The sequence below is a fragment of the Cyanistes caeruleus genome, chromosome 8 (assembly GCF_971803275.1).
Source record: "Cyanistes caeruleus chromosome 8, bCyaCae1.hap1.1, whole genome shotgun sequence".
Classification (NCBI taxonomy): domain Eukaryota; kingdom Metazoa; phylum Chordata; class Aves; order Passeriformes; family Paridae; genus Cyanistes; species Cyanistes caeruleus.
Genome location: NC_141708.1, coordinates 6541230 through 6565596, shown reverse-complemented (window position 1 = coordinate 6565596; position 24367 = coordinate 6541230). Strand labels below are relative to the sequence as shown.

General features: G+C 36.3%; 1 protein-coding gene across 2 annotated transcripts in view; it reads right to left on the bottom strand.

The window, feature by feature from the left end:
• Nucleotides 1–811: 811 nt before the first annotated feature.
• The window catches only part of PDZD8 (PDZ domain containing 8), a 52078-nt gene continuing 28522 nt past the window's right edge, over nucleotides 812–24367 (bottom strand). For both annotated transcript variants that reach the window (XM_023929283.2, XM_086901383.1), the window contains 2 exons: nucleotides 6516–6678; nucleotides 812–5442 (listed from right to left, as the gene is read on the bottom strand). In XM_023929283.2, coding sequence (XP_023785051.2) covers nucleotides 3248–5442; nucleotides 6516–6678 — 2358 coding nt within the window. In that variant the 3' untranslated portion in view covers nucleotides 812–3247. The remainder of the gene's footprint in view (nucleotides 5443–6515; nucleotides 6679–24367) is intronic.

Here is a 24367-nt window from a genome sequence, read left to right as displayed (position 1 = left end):
ATTACAGGACGTGTTCATCTTTTTGCCAGCTGATCAACAGCGTATTTCTTGAACTCACAAGTATGTAATTCAAACTTAGCAACTCACTTTTTTTTTTTTTTGTTTTTTTTTTTTTAAAGCACTGAAAGGCTTTCTTCATGGCTTTGTTCTGTATTTTTGAGCACATCAAAACTAAGGAGGAGTTTGCATTAATCTGCAACATGAGTATGAGGAGGAGACCCAAGGAGAGATTAATGGATCACATTCCTCTGCTGCAGCTGGAGCCAGGTTTCTGCTGGGCCTTAGGGAGCAGCATCTTCCCATGATTTGCTGAGCAGATCAGTGCAGTGCAGTGGCTCCCCTGCTATTGCTCCATTCCTGCTCCACCAGAAGATGATGATTAATTAAAATCCACACAGTCACCCTCATGTTTGGAATCTCTGGGCCACCTTTCCCCCCACTCCCAAATAAAAACTTAGAAGTTGTTTTGGATATTTTGAGTAATGAGTAACCAAACCTTTTTTGGTGACAGGACAAAATTTTACTCAGAAAATACACAAAAATCCTCCTTCTGTTCTGGAAATTATGTGGATTTTTACTATTTTGTATATTTGAATATTTGTATATTCATTCGCTCCCACTACTTATTCCTCTGCAGCTGTAAACTTCCACAGATGCTTTATTTCAAATTTCTCAGCAATCAATTCAGTTATCAGTAGTTTTATATAATGCAATATGTGTTTTTCCCCTGAAGATCCTTCTTGTAAGTGGTGGCTTTAGATAAGCTACTGCAATAGAAGTGTTTAAAAAACATTGACACAATACAAGAAAGTTGATAATTTAGCAAAACTATTTTATTAAAGCTTATTCTCATGATAAAATAATAGCCAACAAAATCATATTAGGCAGGTCTTCTGCAAATGTGTGTAGCTGCCACCTATTCAGATATCATTAAGTCAAGATATTCTTGTTTTCTGTGGTATTCTTTATTTTCAGCTATTTACAGTCAAGCATGAAGCAAAGATTACATCAGGAATGTAGTATTACAATTTCCCCCTCGAGATTCACTGCTTATTGTAAATAATGCCAGATAGGAATTTATGTTTTCCTTCTTATCACTAAAATACAACTATTTTGCCCTTTTTCCATTCGGTATATTTAAAAATATTGCACTACATTTAATTAACCTCTTACAATCATCATCATTAGCAACACTATGCGAGGAAAACGATATCCAGCTTTTCTTACCCACTGTGTTACACGAGTCAATTTAAAACCATGAAAGTGTTTTTTGAAATCAGTATTTGCATTGTTTTCACAGCTCCTTCATGTGCACCAGGGCTTAAATGAAGCACTTGGATATATTTGAAAACCTCTGTAGTAGTCTGTAAGAGCAAACACTGATGGGATTGAATGCAGATCACCACCAATGGTAAGCTGCTGAGAAAATGGAGTGGGGAAGTCTTAATATGCATCTCAAGCAAGTACAGGTTAAATAACTTTTAGACAAGAAGGGAAGCTAATTTTGTGCGATTATTTGCTGAAGCTTAATTTCAGAAGTGTGTCACATGCCTGTTTTAGCATGGATAGTGTTTTCCATACATCAACTAAGTAGTATCAACTGCCCAGAACTCACAAAAAAGTGCAAGTAGTTGCATGACTGGCAGTAACCATTTTGTTTAGAAGCATAAGCACGCTGTTCCATAGTGAAAACCACTGCTTCTTAATTTTGCCCATCACAAACTAAACCAAGAAGCAAATTTAAAGGAGAGGTACATTATAGATTACCTCAAGAACTAAAGGAGTTATTTTACCATCTCAAACTCCACTCCCACAAAGGCTTTTTTTTTTTTTTTCTACTACCAGCAATACCAGTGATAATGATACAAGTACCTAGCACAGTACCTAAAATAAAGATGATATTTTATACAAAATTTCTAAACACAGAAGATGAAACAAAGACGTGTCTACAGGAAATAAATAAGAACGATGGCCTTAGCCAGGTGATGCTAAGATCCACAATTTACACATAGCACAAGACCAGACAGTTCTTTTCAAAAGCAGCTGGCTGAATTTCTTCCTCATCTCTACTGGACTCACAAATTAACTCAAATAAAACATGTTATATACACTATAGGACATTTTGCTGACAAAGGTGATCCTTCTGCTCAGACTCTTATCTTCTGTCTGAGAAGCTGAATGCAACTTACCACTCTAAGATTACTCAAAATGTTGAGAGAACATTAGTTACTTTGTATTTTGCACCTTAAGCTTTCCAAAATGATAGTCTGCAGCAAAATATTAATTTCTTTATATTACTTACACCATCATTACATGCTTTTTCACAGAAGGCAATGAAACCTCCAACTCTTGTGAAGAACAACTTTCCTTTATCAGGCTAGCAGATAATACAACATCACAAACATATGATTTTGTTCTGGAAGGCAATGAGCCTCTTACCTTCAAAATATTCCCAATTAAAGTATTATGAGATACCAGTTTATACTTTGATATCTAACAATAGTCCAAAGTTCTAAGGAGGATTTTTAGTTTTTAGCATAGGATTACTACATTTTGTGTTAAATACAAACTACAAAAAGTTCTTGTATTTAACAAAAACATGGAAAACAAATGATATGCAATGGTAACTTCAGTAAGTATTAATAACAGACAAAATGAAAGACCTTTTGTTTGCTTTCATGATATGTTTGGCAAAAAATACACAACTACCTAGAAGACATACAATAAAACTGATCAACATTTAAAAGCCTGGCCCCTTGGTGACTTCTGTGTCAGTCATCAGCTTAGGCATGCAACAAGCTTATAATGTTTTCATCATACAATGGAAACGAAACATTTTGAAAACCCTGCCTGTTTCCCATTGAAAACACTACAAAAAAAAAAACAAAAAAACAAACCCCAAAAAACAAAACAAAACCCCAAAAAATACAGAGAGGGGAACTGGGGGCAAGTAACACATTAAAGGAAACCACACACATTGATGTGAAATGGTAAGATTACATAATTAGAAAAAATAAAAATAAGTTATTAAAAATAAATTTCCAATATAAACCCCAAAGTGTAGTTTGAACCAGCTGGTTTAACAGAACGATGGTGCTGTAGCTGGAGAAGAACCACTACTAGCAATTAACTGTGGAGAAGCAGGACACGCACATTATACCAGTGTTTTAATTTAATTTGTGTGTGTTTGGAGCTAAGTGCAAAGTATTCTTTTAGTCCATTCCTTCAAAGACTAAATATGTAAATATCAGTCTACTGATTGAGGTGGATCAACTGGTTCTTCTGATATGATGTTCAATGTTGGAGCCTCCATCAGACTGCCATCTTCGCTATCCACTTCTTCTGCTATACTGGATTCCTCAGAATCTTTAGTCACTTTTTTGGATTGCTTCTCTAAGAACAAGGTCTCCAGGGACTCTATATCCTCAATGCCTGCCCTGTAGTGGATCATCAGCAGCGTGAGGGCCTGCAGTCTCTCACCCGACTTAGCCAGCGCAGCAGAAATCAGGGCTTTTTTCCTCGGCTCGCTTGTCTCTTTTGCTTCTTTAACCAGCGAATTATTGTTTTCCAGCTCTTGGTCTATTTCATTCTGCAGCTTTTCCAACATAAACTCCAACTTGTGAAAACGCTCCTCTGTGGGTAAACTTCTGTAGAGATCCCGCCCGATTTCTTTAACAGCAATGAAGACACTGTCGTCGAGGCCCCCCTCCTTGCGGACCAGCTTGATGCCGGTGCCCACGGCGCGCTTGGAGGGGCTGCTGGGCCCGCTGAGCTCGGTGTCGCTGCTCTCGTTGTCAGACGTGTTCGGGGTGTGCTTTGGCGAAGGCTCGGCCACGTCCGGCCCCTGCTCGGCCAGGCGGCTTTTGGGCACCTGCCGGAGGTTCAGCAGGCGCGTGCTCGTGTTGATGATATGCCTGGTCAGACCTGTAGTTCTGTTACCGGACTTGGCCTCGGAATCAACCCGAGAGGAGGCGGCTGCAGGAGCCTCCTGTCCCTCCGCTCTGCTGCTGCCCACAGTTCGATCGAGCCGCTTTTCAGCTCCTACACAAAAGGGCATCTCGGTTAAACATTTTTCTTGACATTTTTTATGGCAAACGTAAGCACAGAGCATGCACTGCGAAGCCGCTTTAGTCCATACTTTCTTTTTGCAGTAATCACACCAAGTTGGATTCTGAAACTGAGTATCCTGAAAGTTATGCTTGTTGTCTGTGAGAACTTGTCCCAAGCAAGGATCCTCTTTCTGAAGGGCACGAGCTTCCTCTTCCAAGTGACATTCCCTCTCTTTCTCCAGAAATAAGCTTGAATCATCCATCTCACCTTCTTTTAAATATTTGAATTGTAAAGTTACATCACCATAGCAAAATTTTTCATTGAAACCTTTATGGGTTGTCAAACTCCGCAACGCTGTTCTGGTGACTGCTGCTTTAGGTGTAGGAGCAGCCAGTTGAAATTTCCTAACAAATTCCATCGAGGATGTAGCTAGACAATCTAAAGCAATTTCTTCAAGTTTTATGCTTGCATATCCTAAGCAGATAAAACCACCTGCTTTGAAAGGGTCTCTGCACCACAGTGCAACATTAAGGTACTTATGGTATTTTTCTACTTCAAATAGACAGGAGGATGTTCTCGTCATCGGCCATCGGCCCTGACGGATTTTATAAGGAATTTCTGGTGACTCCCATGTTCGATGATCATCACTATCTTTACCACTACGTGCGTTTTCTGTAAGTCCATCTTTTAATGCATCTTGCTTTGGTGCTGTTACTACTTTTGATACTGCTGGGTCTTCTATCTGATCACTAATTTTAATTATCTTCTCCGTAGATTTTTCTCCATTATTTGCAGGTGGAGGTGGCCTCTCTGGTTTATCAGAACATACACCTGCAGTTTCTAACACATTTTGGCTATCACTAGTAGACAAAATAGGCTTAATTTGTGGCCTAGGTGGCACAGGAGGCTTAGTACCAGATCCTTGTGACTGCTTACCCAATGGCTGTGATGCATCTGAAACCTCAACAGTTTTAGGTGCTACCACTTTAGCCCCATCTTTTTGTTGCGTTTTTGATGCTGCCTGATAACCTCCTAAATGCAGTTTTCGATTCAGGATGGGTGATATAGTTCCAAGAGGTTTAGCAGCAGCAAGAATTACCACTGACCGTTTGGGACTTGGAGTTGTTGGCAGATCTTCTTTTTGGTCAGGTGCATCACAAGCTAAATCTTCAAATTCTGAGTCAAAATCTCTGCTATCAGTATCTACTGCTAAACTATTCTGGTCATCTTCTGCCTGTGCCAAGAAAGCTGTGTCCTCCAGTTGTCCAAATCCATCCTGCAGTGCTGAGCCATGCTGATTATACCCAACGGGCCTTTCATAAAAGACTAAAACTCTGTCCCCAGCCTGTCTAATAAGCTTCAACACTTGGACAGTTGATGTGATTTTAACACCTATTAAAAAAAAAAAAGACAAACATTATTAAGTTTTAATTATGATAACAATCTAAGTGACCAAAAATAGTCAACAAACACATTGTTGCTCAGTAACAAAGGAAGTCAATTATGACAGAAGAGCTTAACTGAAATTTAACAGATGGATTCTCTCCATTTTATTCATATAAATATGGAGCTGGAAAAAAGAATTACATAAATACTCCAGTTTGCTGTCCTTAATAATACTGTAATCTTAGTAATGTTGATTTGATATGGAAACAGCTTTAACCTTGGTCTTACTGTAAAGTTTGGATTTTTCAGCAGTAGACATGTAACAAAGGACTCAAAAAAAGATGGGTATCTTTAAACACAATTGTAACAGAAGCAGGCTAAAATGAAAATAGTTGCTATATAACATATAATGTAATATAAATATAATAATGCTACATTATCAGTGTGGCTGGAGTGAGCTGAACCATCTTCCCGAGCAGAATTTGCTCAGAGCCATTTGATGTATCTCCAAATTACATGCAAGCCAAAATATCTTAATGAGCACACAGTCCACATACAGTCATGCAGGGGATCACATAAAAATGACTTTTCCTTTATTCTAAAGCAATCATCAGTTATCTCTTCAAAGGAACTGAAAACCCTTTTAAATTACTGGAGTATTGCAATGGGGATTAATTTAGGCAGTATCTAAGCAAAAGAAGTAATTTATTCAGATTTTAAGCTCTGGTCTGTAAAACCTCTGTAAGAGGTTAAACTTCCTGCTAGCCCAGTCACATTAATGTTTTGGCTGGGGTTTTTATTGTTTTGATTTGTTCTTTCTTTGTTCTGTTTTTAATGTTGTTGTCAAATGTTTATTCAAGCTTCTTTTGCCTTTTACCTATGAAGGAATAAATAAATATTCAAGAAAATAAATCAAGCAAACAAAGACCTTAAGTGACCATAAATACATAAATGTTAGCTTTTGAGTGCCAAGCACAACTTTAATTATTAAGAAAATAATAATTATTAAGAAAGGGAGATTAACCAAACTGCATACACGACAAGAAGGACCTTATTGTGAAATATGACATATCACTCACTGCCAATTGCCAGCAGTCTGTCTCCTCTCTGGAGATCAGCAGCTGCAGCAGGTGAGTTTGGAGTCACAGTTTCGATGACAACGTGCCCTGCATCCTCCTCCTTGGACTGCACAAGGCGCAGCGTGAGCCCAACGCTTTGCAGATTCCCTTTCACAAGTTCTGCCTGCAGAGAAAGAAATCAAAAGTATCTCAGTAAAGCTGACTGCAAGGATTCATGGCTACTATCAATAATTTAAATAAAAATTAAATAAAATGATACAATTTTAATATTAAAAACAAATTATTATTTGAAAAATGCATTAGAACATCCATTGACTTCACCTAATTGATTAACTCTTTACCAACAAAGTTTACATCTTTGGAGGTATTCACAAAAGTCCCAGTCCTTAATCAAATACTACTATTAAACACAAGCTCATTATCCATTTTATTAGAAGCACTGTACCATCAATCTAGGTATCACTTTGAATGCAGCCCAGTTGTTTTATAAAACCTAACACTATGAATAGTTCTCCAGTATTCTGTGAAAAATGCTGTTTGGAGTGACAAAAACAAAACTCTTATATACTTACACATTATTAAGGGATATTTAGAACAAATCTCAATTAACAATAGCCTAAAAAGTTTCTTCAAAGACTCAAACTCTTTCCTCATACTTATCGTGCAAAAGAAATACAATTTACATTTTAACTCAAATAACCTCAAATATCTTTTTCTAAAAAACAACGAAAAAGGACAACTGAGGTGCAATCTCTGTAGTTGACTTTCATATGACAGACCAAGATAGTGATTAATTATTTACAGACCTCAGTGTCTGAGATCTTTGGCAACTTTTTTTCTAATAAAAGCAGTCCATAATGAATTTAAGAATACCACTTTTTCCCCTAAAGCACATTCGTTTTAGACTATTCCAAATTACTGTCTACCATCATTCCATCAACAGATATTCTATTTGAAAGGAGGCTTCATATGTTTCAGCTTCAAGGACAGAAATTTAATTTGCTTTTTTGATTCCCAAGAAGAGAGAGGCAGTCAGTGTAGAAACCTCCACAGGAAATTTTATATTTGGTTTCAATTTACTGAGTTCAGGTAGACAGCCTCCTCCTCCTCCGGCCTTCTGCATTTACTTTGTTGCTATTCAATTGTGGATGTTTGAACTGTCTGGAGTTGAGTCTCCTCTTTGGAGGATGTGATTGTTTATTCAGTTTGTGCAATGGCTTTCCACAGATGGAAGTGGATTATTCAGCTCAGTCCATGGCTCTCTCCTTAGCTGCGTGGCTGTCACTTCTTTCCTATAATCTTAATAGCACTGCATTTTTTTTTTTTTTAATTGTAGTTCAGTTCTTTATAGAAATAAAAATGCTGTGCTGCTCGGCAGTTTGCTATAGAACTGCACTGAGTTTGAGGAAACAGACTTGTATTAACTTTTTAAGCTTTCTCACTATTTTCTGCATTTCCCACAGGCACCTACTCTTTTTTCTCAAACTTCTATTATTAATCCCCAGTAATGTATGTAAGAATAACAAGACCAATATATAACAAGCTTAAGTGCAGTTCCAAGACTTAAAGGTTATTCCAGAATGAAACAAGTAAATAGTTGCCTACAGAAACAACCCTGATGGAGTTTTCAGGCTGATTTTTGTTCGTTTGTTTAAATGCCATCCTCATTTACACCAAAACTACTGTTACATAATTGAATTTCAGAGCATTTAAATAATAAACTGCTAAGTGTTAAGAAACGAAGAAGTATTTAAATGTCTGTGGAAGAAGATGAACTTTTTTTATTTAAGAAACCCTGAATTACTCTTCTGCTTTAGTCCTTTATTTATATGCAATATAGCTTTAAGCTAGCAATTCACAAATGTTGCAATGTGCTGTATGGAAACAACATGAACAATTACTGCAATTTCAAACAACACTAATTGAATATTTTAACTGTCAAAAACACAAATGACATGAATTTGTTTTGGCAGCACACAAAGCTGCAACAAAAACAACATCCAAAGATCACAATAATATAACTGCACATTCTTATCAAACGAGGAAACCATTATTTCTGAGCTTTGCTCGAAGTCCAAGTATTCAAATCTCAGTTTTCCTATGATGGTTCCTTTGTAAGTCTTGCTCTAAGCGATTAAGCTCAAAAAAATATTTCCAAATCATTGTGTTTGAATAGAAGAGGAACTATCATAACGAAGATCAGGAAGTAAACTCGCATTTACGGAATGCTGACAAACATGAAAATTACAAAGGGCTGAAAAACAAATTATAACCACTTTTCCCCCTAATTTCTGTTAGTGCACTGAAGTAGAAAGCTGCTTAGTGAGAGAATTCCAGGAAAGAAATGGATGCTTAGAATATGAAAGGAAAAAAAAAACAACAACAAAAGCTTGAAGATGGTTTTCTTTTTAACACCCTGTTATTCTGGCCATTTAATTACATTCCTTTAGGAAGTCATCTATTTTGACTATATAGTTTCTTCTGAAATCTTACGTTAGATCTGTATCTCAAAGCCCAGAACTGGAGCTCATTAGTAAGAAAAGATGTTTGAGAGTCATGGCCTGTCTAGGGTGGACATCCTGTTAACTTTGCATGGCTGCAGAAGAGACATTGCTGGGAGTGTGCTCGCTACATGAGACAACTCTTGTCCACTCAGCCTCTGAGCAGAGCAGAAAAACACCCAACTACTGAAGGAAGGTGGTCACCACAGCCCTGTCACAGGGGTCACCTCAGACAAACCTACTCCTTTCTTCTACAGTTGGTATTTTCTCATCCATTCAAAGAAAGGCCCAAAGTGATAAGAGTTTTCCAGAAAGTCACAAGTCTTGTCTGAAAGAGTATGTCAGGAGAAGAGCTGGTGTTGCCACATCTTTTTTAAGAAAGGCAACAATGACCTCTGACCACTGTTGGTACATGCAATCATGGCAAAGTGCATGATGACCAGATATGGAGAAAGGGCATAATTAGACAGTAAAAAGGGGAAAAAAAAGTTACCAAACCTCTTTTTTAAAGCATTTTTCTGTACAGACTCTGATGCTCTTGAGTTTCCTTTGAATCCAACGACTCCTTTGAGCAGAGCTACACAGTGGATGACTTAACAGTGAAAATATTCTGTAGTGCAAAGACTAGAAACCCCTGAGGTGATCCCCAGCATTTCACCCTTCCCTCCTCCTCCAGGGAAAGACCACATGAAAGAAATGAGGGACAGCTGGGACCCAAGATATGTAGGTATCTGAACATTTGGCTCCCATGCAGGAACACGGCCTGCAGATTACAACACGTATGACTCACTGATGGCAAGGAGACTTCCAATATTCCAGCAGTATCTGATGGAAAGCTGTTTTTGGAAGGAGAGCGCCTTTGAACATAACAAGCAAAGTTCATCTCAACTTTTTATTAACTTTGGCACAGTCACAAGCTTTCTCATGAGGTAAAGTGGTTTTATTTATCAACCCAAACCAGATGAACAGTTTCCTTGATTCTTCTTTCTGGCAACTGCGAGAAACCCCGCGCTATCTCAGGCTACGATGAACGCAAGTGAAGGGCATTTGGAGCTCTCAAACACCACCCACACCAACAAGCTCACTCAGAAACTCAAACATCTTTGTATACCCAGCACAGTTACTTTATGCCTGTCTCCCCATCAGATTAAGACTTGATAATAAACGTGAAGAGCCAAAGACCTATTGGAACACAAAACACGAGGAGGATGAAAATCAGCTAAGTGACACAGAGGTTAGAAGAAAATTGCTGACAATGAAAGGACATTTATTATCAAGAAACCTTGCTGCAAGGGAGAAAAACTAACAGCTGCACCCAGGAGAAAGGGAAATTTTAACCAATTAGCTATATCATATTAAAGCAAGTTTATTTTAATTTGGTCTAATTAATAGCTCTGTTTTACAAGGTCCTGCAAACCTTAGTAGTTATTTAAATAAGGAGCGAGACAAAGCAGATATTAGCACTTCATTGTCAGTGACAGGCATACATTCAGTGTACTTTGCATTGAAATAGTTAGAGCTAAACTGTATCACTGAGCTTAGAAAATGTACTTTCTTAAAAAAAAATTGCTTTAAAAAAAGCAGTCCCCTAGACTATTTATTAAATACTTTTTGAGATTAAGATGCAACAAAACAGGAATGACTATCCTGGAGAAAAAAAAAAGTAATTTCCTTAGTGTCTTATTATGAAAAAAAACCCCAAACCCCAACAATAAAACAAGAGGACAAAAGATGTCCATTAACTTTAAAATTAATAGAACATTTTGATGTGGAGCTGTGAACACTTGACTTTTACAGGACAAAGTCCATAAACATTGATTCCACAGCACAGGCATCAGTCTGTTTGTATGCACCAGCGTGTGAGGCACCGCAGAGCACAACCCCACTGCTACTTTCAGTTCAATATTGGATGTATGCTCTGGAAACACAATGCAGGAGAAAATTATTTTGTGTCTCATACCCTTTTCTTGTCTCAGCCTTGTTGTTCTGAAAGCCCAGCAGTTGAATGTCAGTGAAAATCAGTTTTTCCAAACCTTTTCAAACATGAACTGAACTCCACAGCTCCAGTGATTAATCAGAAGTTTATAGCTTGCTAGTATCATTTAAATGACCAAATATTTGCATGAGTGTCAAAACACGATGCAGTTTTAATCTTCAAATGCTTCATGAAATTATCAATCTGAAATAATTTACAAATACAATGGGATGATGAATAAACATCCCTTTTACAGACAACAGACAAATGAGATGCCATCTCATTTACTATTTATTCCAAAACCATGTATGAAGTTAGATTATTATTTGATTCAGAAGTAAGAATGCCACCAGTAATACTGAAGTCTCATAAGTAGATTCTAAGTTAACATTAGATACAGCACTTCCACTCAGAATTTCTAAGGAAAGACATAATGTCCATTAATAAATACAGAGATTACAACATCTAGGAAAATCTGTATGACAATCTCTTACCAGCAAAGCAACATCATTTTTAATAATAAACTTTAAAAACTCTTAGGTGCATACAAAAACAGAAAATCACAACGCTAAGCCATAGCAGGAAAGTTAGAGCGTAACACTTCTGCTTTTAAACCAAACTGCTTATTTTCAGGAACTAAAAAGGAAATTGTTGTTTTTGTAAGCTTAATTTTACACTGTAAAATAATTTCTAATATTCTAAATTTACTTAACTATTTGTAAGCATTAAATCATAAATCTTTACTAGAATTTAGTAAGCATGTCACATTCTTTTGAATAAATGCTAAGAAAACATTGATCAAGTACAAATAAAAAAATTTATTTTACAGACTTTACATCAACTAGAAGAATACTGTTTTTCCAAATTGTTCATATTCCCCATCAGGGGTATGTAACACACTTTATGTAGCAGAAACTGAAGCCATGTCAGTGCTGTATGATAGAACAAAATAGGTTTTTTTGGCCAAACCATCGGAGTTGCCAAAGGAGATCTTAGGTATTCTTGCAAGGTATAGTCTAATGCATTTTGAGGAAGAAGAAGTGAAAACGTCTGTGAGTATGTCTGTAAAGTATTACATTCTCCCAGAGAACCCTGCACGCTAAGAGGAGAGGAAGGAATATTTCATGTCAAAACCCCCCAAAACATTAAAGTCCAAAATTGGGAAGCAGTTTCTTCTCTTTGGAAGAGTCAGTTATTTGTATTATTGAAAAAAGGTTTTTGGCAAACATCCTTAAAACATTCACTTTAGTATTACTGCATTTTTCAACCCTATTACTGAATGCAGTTATTATATATGACCTGCACAGCAAAGAGAGTGTGAGATTATTTACAGGGGAGAAGAGGCAGTGAAAGGAAATGGGAATCACCAAACTCATTATTTGCTCTTTAGAAACACTGGACACAAAGGAAATAAAGTAATTTTCTTTTAATGTTCCGGGAAGATTTCAATCTATGCTTTAGAAAATGACGAGATGTTTTTCTTCTCTGTGTGACACAGCCCTGAAGCCTAAAAAGGGAACTTGTGCCAGTGTAGCACAAGTCTTTTGCAAACCCCTTCTCCTGTCCACAGGGCAGGATAACCTGAGATATGTTCTGTTGTAAACCTTGACTAAGGAATCCAAGATGACAGAAACATTTCTCAGGAACAGAGGAAACTCCCCATTAGAGAAAGAGAAATGTTTTCTGAGCATTCAAGAGCTAACCCTGTTCTTGGGATGCTTAAACAGCTCAGGAGTCAATAAAATATGCCCTAATTATAAACTGTGGTCACTGTTATGTCTTACACATGCACAGGTGTAATGATGCAGATGTGTGGATGTGCCTCCCTCTCCAAATTTAACCTGTGTATGTGCTTCAGCAGGTTCTGAAATGCTGAAACACACTGACAGAAGGTTTAAATAAAATAAAAAGCTGTAGTAATATTTATGGAATAACTAGACTATACAGCATGACAAACAATGAAAAGGAAGGAAATAATCTCTGCAATCAAATTAAATCTACATAGAAAACTTACCTAAGTCATTTTCCTCCCCACTAGAAAGACACATTAATTACAAATTACTGATTAGAAAAAGACTGATGGCAATGTAATGTAAAAGACAATATACTGGCTACTTGAAACATCAGTATGTATTACAGCTAGAAGCAATATGCCATTCTAAGAAACCAACACATACTAGAAAACAGATTTACAAGCATGGAAATTAATTTACCGATTTTGAAATTTTTTTTCAAATAATTAATAAAAGACTGCTTGACTAAAAATGTGATTTAATTTTTTCCATAATTGAATCTAAATCTAAAATTGCTACTGTTCCACAAATTGTATCAGGACTTTATGACAACAACTAACATACTCTTTCCTTGCTATGTGATCCTTCCTCCATACCAAAGATACACACATCTTTAATTTTATTCAGATGGAAATTTTAATGTATTTTTCCACCAGGTTTATATTGGTTTATTTTTTATATATTGATTTATTTTTTTATATTTATATTGATTTATTTTTCCCAGGTTTATATTGATCCAGTTAATTTCAACAAACATTTTAATTTGTCCCCACCTTTTTTTAATGTCTTAACAAAACATATGAGACAAATACATTGAATGGATACGTATTTCTTCCAGATATACAGAATGGTAGGTGAAGGGTGTGTGTGTGGTTTTTTTCCAAAATAATTCAATTTATCAATACATTTAAACATTTAAATATATATACACATGTGTGACTAGAATTTTCAATAAGAAATCAAAAGGAAACTATCTGCTGCTTATAAAAAAAATCCTGTTGAACAGCAATCCCAATTATTGATTTTTCACAATTCCTTTTACAGCCATAACTGAACAAGTGCCAAAAAGATATTCTTATGTCCATTTTGCCTGAAAGAAGAAATTTGATGATACTATTAAAAGCTTATCATGCAAAACCAAAATAAGTTTGGAAAAGATACTAGAAAGGACTTTTACCATAAGGAGATATCACCAATAAAAATAAAAATTCAACCACATTTTCTTAATTTCTCTTTCTGTTCTGTGCCACATATTTGCTAGTTAAACCACTCCTTACTTCTACCCAATGTTCACTGGAGTGTTTGTAGTGGCTTTCTGGACCAGGCTGATCCTTCAAATTTTAGACAATCTTAATTGTTTTTTGCTGAACCTGGTGTTCTGCCTTCTTCCACGGCAGCGCTTACTCTGTGCTGAAACCCCGTAAATCAGGAGGGTTTTTCTGTACTCACAGCTGCCCTGAGCAGATCTTCACTTGTTTAATCCCCTAAGAAAAGTTAACTTTTCACACTGCTCACCCTTCTCTCCAAAACCTCTGAACAACACATTATGTCCTGAAAACAATTCTCAGCAGTAACACACAGCAATCAGCCAACACTCAAAATCATCTTGAGACTAATTATTCACACAATTTTTCTAGTACAAATATCAGAAAACATCTAGTGTGGTATCAGAAAATAAGTTCTTCAGCTTCTTTCCTTTGATTCAGCATTGGCCATTTTGCAATTTCTGTATTTTTGACATATTTGTGCATTCCATACCGTATCAGCTGGAGCAGCTCTATAGGACTGGCTACACCTTGGTGCCTCATTGAGTGTCACTGAACAAATAGCCAGCAGCTGTTTCGTGAAGTACTAGGAAAACCAGATTTTTGATGACTATAAAACAGTGAAAAATGGTAAGTGGGATGTTCTACTTTTTTGCTGTTTATCTTTGCAGTCTTGTGAACTCCAGTCTGTGCACTGGGAGACAACGATCTCAGACAGACACTGCATTTTTCTCACTTGGTTTGTTTTACTTTTAGGAAGAAGTTATGGACAAAGGTCTTGATATTTTCTTACTAGTCATCTTAAATAGCAAGCCAGTGGGACTAATTTTCTGTTCTACACAATAACTTGTAAAACCCAAAAAAACCAAGTTACAAAATATGATGGTAATTTCATTCTGAAATGAGTTACATATTTGACCTAGATCATATTTAAAACAGTAATTCATTAAGGCCACAATACTGCAAATGTTATGCACATGTCTAACTTCACCATCATGAGCTATTTGTCTGAAAATAAATGTGACAATTCATCGTAGGAAAATTAAACATCTGCATGTCTGCCTGATGAGCACTGAAAACATTTGACATCAGCAAAATCCAGAAGAGGCTTGTTACTGAACAGAATGAGGAGCTGTATCTTATTTTCCACAAATACTTCTGACACATTGCAGACACTCTGGCCAAACTACTCCTAAAAAATTGCACCTTTCAATTGCAAGGTGAAGCAGGTTACACGACATGCAAAAAGCAAACTGTTTAGCAATTATCATGAATTGCTGGGGCATTCTTACAGCAATTACAGGACTTGAATGGAGGAGTTAAAGACAAACAAGGCAGCAGAAAACCTACATTTAACTTTGAAGTGTCAAAAGCAGGTAAAATAAAGGCCTTCAGTTATAGGTGGAGGTCTTCTTTGCAGAGCAATTTAGCACAAACACCAATATAGCTCTTTCTTAAGTGCTGTTACTCACTGACATCCTTTTAGTCTTGATTAAACCCAACTTCGATGATTTCCTTTGGCTCTGAAGAAATGGAAAAGATCTATTTTTTTATTCTCCTAATGTTATATCACCTTTATATATAAGCCTTTGATAGGAAAAAGTCTTCCTCCAATAGTGCTTGAGCATTACTTGGTCATAATATAAATATTTTATGCAAAACTCAGGTGATCTAAAAAGAAAAGGTTACCAAATTCTTTAATAATACTATGTGTGACATTCATCCCAATAAAAACTTTACCTTGTTATGAATCACTGCATTACCAATTACAGATAAAGGAGACTGATGAAAGCCTATGAGTTTATGCACTATGAATCTGTGCACATGAGAGAGGTCAACCCAGAGGTTTGCTCATCTCCAAGATGGAAGCAAAAAAACTGAAAACATTCAAGTATATACATTAAAAGTAAACCCTCTAAAACAGTAATTACTTATATGTATCTTGGAAGTATTTAATCAATGGTGATAAGATAGCTACTATTAATCTTCTTGCAGTAAACTCCAAATATTGGACTATCAGCTCTTTATAATGGAAATAATGGACACAGTGAAGAGTTTTCTCCACACAGAGAAACTGCTTGGCAATTTTGACTATTGGACCCAGCAGCATTAACTATCTGAATACTGACATGGGTATTGCCATCAAAAATAAAAATAAAGCTATTATCCATTGTGATTAAAAGAATATGCATCACAGAGGCTAGTCTCCATGGAAATAAGAAATACAATATAATTTATATTCACTAAAAAGTAGTAACTCTTAGATTTCAATAATGGGCTTAAAAGTCACATTTTAAAGGGCTTAGAAGTTACTTTTCTGACAGAAAAGTTACACTCTCACAAACAAAGCATTAAAACTGCAGGTAATACAAATTACAGTCTTATCAATAACAGAGCCAAAGCAACAGGGACCTCACGTGCACCTAGAACCTCTATATTCATACAATTTGAAATACAGAACTTAAGAGAACAGGTTTTTATTTCTGCACTGCAGAAACACACTGTTTTCTTGGCTACTGGTACATTTCTCATCATTAATGGCTAGATGGCTACTCAAGCAAAGCACAAGCCTGAATAAAACCCACTGAGTGTTCAGAGTCCCACATTCTCACTGAACTAGCTAAGCCCAAAGGAACTAAAGCAGATGTAGTAAAATGAGTTGTGATCTTAACAGCTCTTCAGAAATAACAGAAGACCTATCTATATCAAAATGAAATTCCTGTTGTGTACAAGCCCCAGCCCTACCCTTTGCCCGGTAAAACCAGACCAACGCTTCTCTGAAATTCTACATTACTATGGCCAGAAGAAACCAGGATTCATATTTAACTTATTCCAAATAATTGCTGCAAGAAGGCCAACATTTTGTATATAATAATCTTTCTGTACCTAGAAAGGCAGCCAAACCACACTGAGTTGTTTTCAATTAAATTCTGGACAAAATGCTGCAGTATAAACACACAACTATACAACTAGTAAAGGTTTCCATGACCATACATCTATTTCTGGTTATTTTGTTGAACACATCACATCAAATCAATTTATTTATGGTTATAGGGCACAAGTTGCTGGCAGGCAGTGAAACAGCAGCTCAGTGTCACATCTGATTAGTAGCACCAAGACAACAGCACACCTAGAAACCAGATTTTCATTCTGTTATCGACGACCATCACTTATAAAAATTGCCACAACTATTAAACTGAAAATATCTTTACATCAACTCAGTCAAACACTGACAATTCACTCTGCAAAAGAAATCAATAGCCAGCTCTATCTCCTCTGCACTTGAAAAATAATCCATTATTTTTTAATACACATAAAGATCAATTCCCAATAGATTTAAAGAATGATTTAGAAACAGGTCATTAGCTGTAAATTAGAATCCACATACCAGCCAGCTTTGCAACCGAGCTTCTAAAAAAACTTCATGAAAATCCAAATAGCTGAACTTTTCATAGAAGGGATCTTTGTCTGCAGCATTCTTTCCACACAATCAACGTGACCATAACTGCCTAATAAAAAGTAGGATTTCCTTTCCCTATAGTCAGCTATCTGAATGATGAGAAAACAATTTGTGTAACTACATCTTCTCCAGAAACTAATTTTAGATCTCAAACCACTAACATTAAAGCACGTAAAAGAGCTAAAAAGAAATATTCTTCCAGAAACAGCTTATTAGGAGTAAGCCAAAAAAAAAAGTTAAAAGAGAAGCAGAACACTACTCATAGTGGAAGTAAAAGTTCATTCCTTGTGACCTTTATTTTTTTCACTATCTTCTGGTTCAGAGAAGTAATATATACCATGTCCTCATCTCCCTTTTGTAAGGTAAGTGAAAGAATGAATAGGAAATTATGTCAAGCTTAAAAACTTCTTTTACTTCAGCACTCACTATAACTTCATACACTCTGGTTTTATGCACTATTATTTTTAAATTAGCAACATATTTTATTGATAGTTGGTGAAATATATATGAAAAATACCCACGGAATTTCATAAAGCAACATGTTTCTACTTCCCTTTTCCCCTTCTCTCTTCTGTCACCAGAAACACAGCTTGTTTGGAACTGTGACCAATTACCTTTTCCAAAGAATTCACAACTCACTCATTAAACTGAAAATTGAACAAAGGATTAGTCAATTCCGAACAAGGCTTGAGAAATAAGTTTAACTTGAAAAAAAAAGTCATACTGAAGAAGTTAGGAATGATTCAGTTTACTTAATGATTTCAATGTCTCTTATTATAAAAGAAAAAGAAATTTGCATCCAAGAAGTTGATGAAAACTTGTGAAGTAATTTGAATACTTGGTTCAGACTATGCTACTTTACCTTTTTGATCATCACTTTAAGGGCTTTGGTGAAACAGCCCAAAAAAAGCATTGTTCATAAATGGCACTTTCAAAACTAAGTGTTCAAAAGTCTGTGATTTCTCTTTTGAAGTGCTACTTTAAAAAATATTTCATTTGAAAACCTACAGGCTTAAGTCATTAGAACTCTATAGAAAAAACAATGTGCAATGTAATGAATGATGAAATACCTCACAGTAAAAAGAAGAGTAAACCCAACAAAATTCCCAACAGCAAAGCTTCAGGATACAAAATTACAAATTTAATCATCAGCTTGCTCCCAAGGTTATAAAGCCACTTTCTTCCTGCTGGAGTTCAGTATTTTTTATAACCTCTACAACATACTAAAAAAACCTACCAGAAAATTATATTCTGTCAGGGTTTAGGGGTGGGGGGGAAATAAAAGAGTGAAAAGATTGTGTATATAGAGATGGGAAGGGAAAGGAGATTGGGGAAAAAAAAATCAGATCTGTACTAGAAAACTGCAGTTTGTAAATTCATGGCTTCACTGTGATGGCAAAACACTTCTAATTTCCCCATTCCCATGACCTCTGAATAATAAAATTTAATTAATTCACATTAACTACCAAGAAACCAATGGATGTAACTTAATATTGATAATTTTCAGTTATTTGTGTACAGTGCAACATTTTGGTAGAGACATCCATGCATATATTATAATATATTAAGAAAGGATTTCCCTTTTTCACAAGAAAAATGAGGAAAAAAAAAAAAAAGACAACTTTCAATGCTTTTTTTTTACTTAGGAGTTATACCAAAAGACAATCATAATGAATAAACATGTGTGTTCATCATGCACAGCTTGCCCTTCCTCATGAACTACCCCAAGTCCACAAAACCAGCCTGTGACTTAAATATTTTCATACAATTTGATCAAGAGCATCGCAAAGTAATTAAACCTCAGGTAAATCTACACTATTAAGTCAGACAAACATCAAAATTAACTGCAATTTAGATGCTTTCAGCAGAAGCAGCATCGATTTTTTTGCCATTTTCATACAAGGACACATTTCTAAGTTGACACAGTATTTTGCATAGAAAGCAATACAAGGTTAAAACTGGCATGCAAGGATCAAAACCTGAATATAATGATAACATGAACTAATGAGTTGTTAATAATTATTGAAAGAGCTATGGTTTTATTACACAGAGAGTGAAGGAGACTACAGAGGACTAGATCCAAGCTAGGCCACCTTCTTGGTTTAAGTCTCTGCCTGGGTAAACAACTTTTTTTCCAACAGAAGTTCAAATTCTCTTTTACAAATAACTGTGCTTTCTTTAAAAAAGAAAAATAATTGTAGAGGTATACAGACACTCAGAAGGATCAAAAAAGGAGACATAGCTAAATTAATGCAAAGATGAGACTTTTCCAATGAGCAATAAGACACTTTGAAATGGATATCAATGTTATGCCTCCAGATTTCAGTGACACTCACTCAGTTGACATACCAACCTTAAAGCAGCGTGGCTAAAATATGATTTTCTGAAATTCTTAAATAACAAAAAATTGCACTACTAACAATAACCAATTAAAAATAAATCTCTACACTAGATAAGACCCCTAGCCAACATTCACATTACAAAGTATTCAAGATAAATGGGAGCAATATGCAAAAAATGGAACTAAAGATATGCTGGGGAAGAGATAAAGTGATAGAAGCTCAAAACCAGCTTGTCTGTATCTACAGTGCACTCCTGCACACTTTGCATATCAACCACACTCTCTCTCTTACAGAAGGCATTGCTTTCAAGTATTTCTGACCAATTGATAGCAAATGACTGCCTGCTCATTCAGCACTCTCAACTGCTATTCCTTCCTTAATAAATGCCATGTAGAAATGGTACCTATAGATTCATAAAAAAATTACTGTACACTTCAAGTTCATTATTTATTTGCATAATTTTTACTTTTCAGTAATGACAAATTAACCACTGCTCTCCTATTCTAGGTTTATGCTGCTGCCTCAAGAGAAATAAAAAAAATTCCATCTGTTCTATTGACAGTAGAAATTTATACTCCTGCACTTTGCATTTGTCAATACGTAACACTTGAAGCTTACCTCGTAATCTGTAGAGCTGCTAGACACCAGTCATCAGGACAGCAAAGAGCTAGAAAAAACAATCTAGCTTTCAAAAGGAATAATCTCTTTCAGAAACTGGTTGGTAAACTCCTCAGTAAAATGCAAAAATAAAAAATAAGATAGAATGCCAAGTCTCAATGTCAAATATTTATTTCTGATATGAACAGAAGAGAAGAAAGAGAAAAGAATTTGCTTGCACCTCTCCCATTCTACCACTGCTTTGCTGAAAAGGAGGCCCAGGATAAAATCTGTCTAAAACCACACAGCATTTTTCCCTACACTGTTCTCCCTGCAGCCACAGCAACATTCCTTATTTTCTATTATAAATTTAAAATGAGTACCTCAGCATTTGAAGAGTTATACACCAGGTTGAGGATTTGGCAAAATCAAAAAAGAAGCCTTTGCTCCACTAAACCATTTCTGAATGTGCAGAAAAATGTGTATTGTGTCCAGGACATATTTCCAGTGCCTTTACAGGTTACTGCTTCCATCTGTTAAAACAAATTCAGAAACAAAACTAATCTCTGTAGAATTTTTTTTTCTTAGTGAGAATCAGGTTCTTAATTTTCTGGTAAATCTCATTTATTTTTACTACAATTACTAGATATGAGGGAATATTGCTTTAATGACCCATCATAAAATCTGTTCCTCCTAGCAGCTATTTTTAAAGCTCGTGAATTAATTACAACTCTTGGTTACTTCAATCATATGCAACCAAGACTTCTGGTTCCTCATCCACTTCTACACATCAGTTGGCAAGAATCTGAATGTTTCTGCTCACAACAGCAGCCAAGAGTTTGCTCCTAGTTATTACAAACATTTTTAGAATACCTCCTATTTCAGATTCTCTTCCAATAGTGAAAGCTTCAAGAACTCCAGTGGAAATACAAGTGTTTATCAAGATTGGCAAGAAACTTGTTTAAAAAAATGAATTCTCAGATATTGTTTTGCAAGGAGTAAAAATTTATCATAGATGGTCCCATGTTTTGGCTAAATACCCATTGTAGCCAAAATGAAGAAATTTAATATTACTTTCTCTCTCCAGCAGGTCTGTACTTCAGATGTAATCTTGAAGCAATTTAATTAAGAGTTTTTAGGCTAAAACTGCCTCCAGCCTGGACTGCCTGCTACACAAAGAAAGTTTACTCCATCTGAAGCCATCCCTACAGATATATTCTTCGGCTAGTCTGAAGACTAAATTCGTCTTTTTGTGAATTATCTTTATTTAACTGGTTGAAATCAGATAGACCTGCTGCCCTGCCCTCCCCTTCCTGTGTAACATCATAGTCTGTCACATACTATTTAGCAAAAATGAAAAAACAATTTGAAGAAAAAAACCTTTTTTATCAACGACCAATGCCTGGCTGTGTTCAGAAAAGCATCTGAGCCAGCTTGGCACTGACCTAGCTGGAACTGGGACCAAATTACTTCCAGAGTTCCCTTCCACTCTAAATTACTGACTCGACTCAAACTTGTCTAGATACCATTTTAATCTTGCTTTGGACTACATATATTTATAAAGACGTGCTTGGAATTCAGCCAATTTTTCTGCTTAATGTTTCTGATAGTATGACCACATATTTCCTGGGAGGTTCTCAAACCTGTAAATAACATAAATTAATCAAGCACTTTAAAGATTCCACACTAGCCAAATACTCACAGCTACTCTACTCCCGTGAGCTGACTTTGCTGGTAGTGTTATTCTTGTCCTACTTCCTCCGCTCTCTGTTCGTGCAGCAGAACTGGTGCAGGTATTTATCACTGCACATGGTCTCCTGCACCAAGCTGACAGTCACTGTTTGCTCTTCCTTACTGCTGTGCACAGCCACAGCTTTTTGGCTCAGGCAGAACACCCCATGGTCCCCACCTCCTCTGCTTTGATTTGCACTGGAATGTGCTCCTGCTCCTGGAACAGTGCATTCCCTGCAGAGGAAGCTGCACCAGTGTGTCAGCAGTGGTGCTCCTTATGCTAATCCTGACGTGAGCATCCCAGGATAGAGCAGAAGCACAGCCCAGCAAGACCTCCAGGAGTGTGGTGTGGAAGTGCTGCCCTCAGCCCCGAGGCTGTACCTGCGCTAACAGGGGCAGCCTAAGCTCCCTAATGTTCACTTTGCTTGCAAAATGCGCATCAGTTTTCCAAACTTTCATTTATTTATATGTACAAGTCCATAGAGAGAATCTGATCTACAGTCTATATGCAAGTCTTGAATCCAAAAATAGAGTAATTGCCCTACTGGTGTGTTTTATAGTCCCCAAGAACAGACTACACAGCTCAAACAGAACTGGACTCCAGATTTCACAGAAATACCATGGGACTTAGCAGCACTTTGTGACTTACACAAGTTACTTGCTGTACACTTAACTAGTCCAATGAAATCCTATTGTAAATGTGCATTTGATTTAAACCAGTGGAAATCACTGGTTTGAAAGGGGGAGATTTACAGTGGACATGAACCACATGTTTGTTTGCATTAGAAGTTCTGAACACTGTAGTCCTATATGCTCCCTTCACATGGAGCTCGTATTGTTATGTAAAGTGATTGTTTTTAGTTTACAAGCTGCTGTACAGACTATTCCTGATATATTCTCACAGATGTGTGATTTAACTACTGTGGAACCTAGAAACAGATTTCTGCAATTGCTCTCTAAACAACAACTCTTATTTCTTGACTCTGCTGATGAACTTCAAGTGAGTCAATTCCAGTTTCTGAAGGGACACTTATTTTATTTGCAAGTATCTACATTTTTTAATGCACAGTCAACCTGTTATCCATCAGATTTCCATAGATATTTAACTGAAGTAAAGCAACTGATGTTTTTCATTATATATATTTATTAAGTGCATGTACTTATATATATGCACAACTTATACACAAAAAGTGCATATGCATATTTATAATATATATATTTTTAGATGGCTTCTGTAATTTTAAAAAATCCAAACAAACAAAAGACAAAAAATATTTCTATGTATCTGCCTCAGGTTTCTAAGGAATTAGGTTTCTTTTCTTTCCTTCAGCCAAGGAAAAGCTAAAGCTCCCATTAACATCAAATGGATCTGAGGGTGCACAGACATGATCTTTGTTCTAAACTAAACATCTAAAAATGGAAAGGGATGACATAAGTATAGATCTGAATATACTGACTTTTGGTTAAAGTATCGGTGAAGACACTCATAGTTCATAAATTCTATTTATGTCACCCAAACTATGACAGAGACAGCCTTTAACCAGACTGTATTGAAAGAAATGCTCCATTTTCTAATGATGACTTACTCCTGACCACTTCTGATCTGCAGGTGGCCTTTGCAGAGCATCACTCTGCTCCCTCTAACCTTAATACTCCAGGTGACCTTTCAGTCATTTCATTTGGATGATGGGAATTGGCAATTCCAGGTTTGATCCTCAAGGCTTTTCCAGGACAATTGCTGCACTGCCCACTCCCATTATTCTCTTATTACTCTCTGCTGCCATTACAGAACTCTGCATTACATGCACTGCATTTGCCTCATGACATGTTTGCCTATACTTTTTTTTTAAATTATGGAGACTATTTTTAAGATCATTGGTCACCACTAAGAATCACTTATGTAGCACTGATAATTATCTTAACATTCACTTTTGCCTGCAAAGTGAGATTTGACTCCTGCTATTCTACGGCCATAGAACAGCGACAGTGACTGGTAATGCAGTAACCAGAGAAAATTGTAACAATATAAATTCACCACTGTTCTTTTTCACTCTATGTGGCCTCCCTGTGCTGAGCTCCACCAGACCTAGAAGAGACTTGTAACACTGAGACAAGCACCTAATTTCTGGTTCACCTTGTGATTGAAGAGGGAGAAAGAAAAAAAGACAAACAGTTGATTTGAGATAAT